At 70.5% G+C, this 3,592-nt stretch overlaps 1 protein-coding gene across 1 annotated transcript; it reads left to right on the top strand.

Annotated features, from left to right (window-relative positions):
* Window positions 1-62: 62 nt before the first annotated feature.
* On the top strand, window positions 63-3,356 carry LOC112952263 (25-hydroxyvitamin D-1 alpha hydroxylase, mitochondrial). The gene is made up of 8 exons (XM_026045083.1): window positions 63-82; window positions 656-852; window positions 1,248-1,448; window positions 1,525-1,688; window positions 1,775-1,944; window positions 2,281-2,362; window positions 2,913-3,110; window positions 3,183-3,356. The coding sequence occupies exons 1-8, from the start codon at window positions 63-65 to the stop codon at window positions 3,294-3,296; spliced, it is 1,146 nt and encodes a 381-aa protein (XP_025900868.1). The 3' UTR covers window positions 3,297-3,356.
* The last annotated feature ends 236 nt before the right edge of the window (window positions 3,357-3,592 follow it).

Below are 3,592 nucleotides of genomic sequence, written 5' to 3'. Positions count from 1 at the left end.
TGGGGGGTCTGCGCACAGGGGTATGGGGCCGAGCATGGACTTAGGGGTCTGAGCATGTGGATATGGGTTCATACACAGTGGGGTGTGGGGGGGTCCCTGCATGGGGTGGGGGTCACTGCACGGGGCAGGGGGGAGCAGCACCCAGAGTTGGTGGCTGGGCTCTGTCCAGGGACCCCCGACCCCTGCCCAAGGTGGGGGTGGTCGYACCGGGGGGAGGGGGCGCTGAAGACAGAACCGGGGGGCCCCTGTCCCCCACCGGGCACCGTTCCGGGAAGGGCGTCCCCACCGGGAGGGTCGGCGGGATCTGGAGTGACTCAGGCGTGAATCAGCCCCCCCGGCCGCGCCGCGTGAGTAACCGGCGGCGCCGACCCCGCACGTGCCCGTGCACGGGCCGGCCCCGGGCGGCTGCGCCCTCGCGCCCCCGCGGCGCCTCCCTGCGCGTCCCTGCGTGTCCCCGCGTGTCCCTGCGCGCGGGCGCCCCGCCACGCGCCCTGCACATGCAAGGGCTCCTTTGCACACACGGCTTTTGCACGCATGGCTTTGCGCACGCACGGCTTTGCGCACGCGGCTTTTGCACGCACGACCTTGCACGCACAGCTTTGCACGCGGCTTTTGCACGCGCACGGGCGCCGTGTCACCGTCCGTGTGCCCGCAGCGAGGGCGAGGAGTGGCAGCGGCTGCGCAGCCTCCTGGGCCGGCACCTGCTGCGGCCCCGCGCGGCCCAGGCCTACGCGGGCGCCCTGGACGCYGTGGTGACCGACCTGCTGCGGCGCCTGCAGCGCCAGCGCGACCGCCACCCCCAGCACCTCGTCCCCGACGTGGCCACCGAGTTCTACAAGTTTGGTCTGGAAGGTGCGTTGGGGACGTCACCACTGCCCCCGTGCCAGCTCTGCACCAAACCGAGGCACCCTGGGGGCTACCGTGTTCCCAAGGCGTCCCCCATCTTCCCTAAGGATTCCCCATCCTCAGGTTCTCCCATGTCCCTCCTGTGTCCCCCCAAGGCTCCCGTGTCCCTTCAGAGGCTCCTGTGTCCCTCCAAGGGTTCCTTTGCTCTCGGATGGTCCCATGTCTCGGTGTTCCCAATGTCCCCGAGGGCCACCTGTGTCCACCCGTATCCCTGCAGGGACTCCCATGTCCTGGAGACTTGTGTTCTCCCTGGATTCTCCTGTGCCCCCCCCCAACTTCTCCCGTGTCCCCAAGATCCCATGTGCTGACGTCCTGTGTCCAACCATCCCCTCCGCCCACAGGCATCTCCTCGGTGCTCTTCGGCTCGCGCCTGGGCTGCCTGGAGCCGGAGGTGCCGCGGGACACGGAGACCTTCATCCGCTCCATCAACACCATGTTCGTGATGACGCTGCTCACCATGGCCATGCCCCGCGCGCTGCACCGCCTCTTCCCCAAGCCCTGGAGGACCTTCTGCGAGGCCTGGGACTACATGTTCGCCTTCGGTGGGGCCCCGGGGACACCGGGGAAGGGGCAGGGGGGCACACGGGCGATGCTCATGGTGGTTTGGGTGTCCCCCAGCCAAGGGCCACGTGGACCGGCGCGTGGCCGAGGCGGCCGAGCGGCTCTCGCGGGGCGACGCGGCCCCGGCTCCCTTCCTCACGGACCAGCTGGCGCGGGAGAAGGTGCCCATGAAGGTCATCTACGGCAACGTCACCGAGCTGCTGCTGGCCGGCGTGGACACGGTGAGGAGCCCCGCGTCCCCCGTGCCCTCCGCSGCGGTGGCACCGCGCGCGCCGCCCCGGCTCAGCGCCCGCTCGGCCGCCCGCAGATCTCCAGCACCCTGTCCTGGAGCCTGTACGAGCTGGCGCGGCACCCCGGGGTGCAGGCCGCGCTGCACCGTGAGATCGCGGCGGCGGCGGGCGACGGCGCCGCGGCCCCCTCGCCCGCCCAGCTCGCCCGCATGCCCCTGCTCAAGGCCGTGGTGAAGGAGACGCTCAGGTGAGCGCCGGCGCCGGGCCTGGGGCTCCAGCCTGTGCCCTGGGGGTCTCCGGCTCCTCTCCCCATAGGGCTCAAGCTTAGATCCTGGAGGGGCTCAGACTCGTGGCCCTGGGGGGCTCAGGCTGTGTCTGGGGCTCTCGTGTCCTGGTGGAGCTCCAGCTCGTGTCCCCGTTTSACACAAGTTCCTGTCCTGGTTGGACTCCAAACCTGCATCCTGGGGGACTCAAATTCACATCCTTGGGACTCTCGAACTCCAGTCCTGGTGGGGCTGGACACCCCCCCCGTCCATCCTGGTGCCCCCCCAGCCTCACGGGCTCCGGTGCCGCCCCCGCACAGGCTGTACCCCGTCATCCCTGGCAACGGCCGCGTCATCGCGGACCGCGACATCCGCGTGGGAGACTACGTGATCCCCCGCAAGGTCTGGGGGCTGCAGGGTGTGGGTGGGGGGACACCGGGATCCCCCACGAGGTGCACGGGCTGGGGGCTGCAGGGTGTGGGTGGGGGGGACACACTTGGATTCCCCGGCAAGGTATGGGGGGGACACAGGGATACCCCGCAAGGTGCACAGGTTGAGGGCTGCAGGATGCAGGTGGGAGGGGACACTGGGACCCCCCGCAAGGTATGGGGGGGACACTGGGCTCCCCCTCAAGGTGTGCGGGTTGGGGGCTGCAGGACACGGGTGGAGGGGACACCGGGATCCCCCGCAAGGTGTGCGGGTTGGGGGCTGCAGGGCGCATGCAGGGGGGACACTGGGCTCCCCCTCAAGGTGGGTGGGCTGGGGGGCTGCAGGACACGGGTGGAGGGGACACCGGGATCCCCTGCAAGGTGTGTGGGTTGGGGGCTGCAGGGTGCATGCAGGGGGGACACTGGGCTCCCTCTCAAGGTGGGTGGGCTGGGGGCTGCAGGACACGCGGGGAGGGGACGCCCCTGCGCACGGCGGCTCAGCCCCGCGCGTGCCCCCCGCGCAGACCCTCATCACGCTGTGTCACTACGCGACGTCCCGCGACGGGCGCCTCTTCCCGGCGCCGGAGGCGTTCCGGCCGGAGCGCTGGCTGCGCCGTGCGCCCGCCCGCCACCCCTTCGCCTCGCTGCCCTTCGGCGTGGGCAAGCGCAGCTGCGTGGGCCGCCGCCTCGCCGAGCTCGAGATCCACCTGGCGCTGGCGCAGGTGAGCGCGGACCCCCCCCAATGTCCCCTGTGTCCCCTTGCAGTGTCTCATCTGCCCCCCCGGCCCTTGCAGATCCTGCGGTGCTTCGAGGTGCAGCCCGAGCCCGGCGGGCGCCCGGTGCAGCCCATGACGCGGACGCTGCTGGTGCCGGCGGCCGACATCAACCTGCGCTTCCTGAGCCGCTGAGCGGCCCCCCCGACCCTGCGCTCCCCCCAGACCCTATTTATTGCTTGCATGGGGACACCCCCACCCCACAGTGGTGCCCGCCTGGATGGAGCGGCCGCCTTCCCGATGCCACGGGAACCCGCGCCTGAGGGGGGGGGGTTAAATGTTTATTTATAATAAATAAAACGTAATAAATAATAAAGAAGTTTGGATGGAGCTGGGAATGTGGCTGTTGCGGGGGGTGGCCGGGGCTCCCCCTCCCCCCGCCTCGGTGGGGGGTCGCGGTGCCGACGTCACCGACGGGGACTCTGGACCCC

The sequence above is a fragment of the Nothoprocta perdicaria genome, unplaced genomic scaffold (assembly GCF_003342845.1).
Source record: "Nothoprocta perdicaria isolate Ctin4 unplaced genomic scaffold, notPer1 scaffold_398, whole genome shotgun sequence".
NCBI classification, from domain to species: domain Eukaryota; kingdom Metazoa; phylum Chordata; class Aves; order Tinamiformes; family Tinamidae; genus Nothoprocta; species Nothoprocta perdicaria.
The sequence above is the reverse complement of the archived record's forward strand: the minus strand, read 5'-3'. Positions and strand labels throughout refer to the sequence as shown.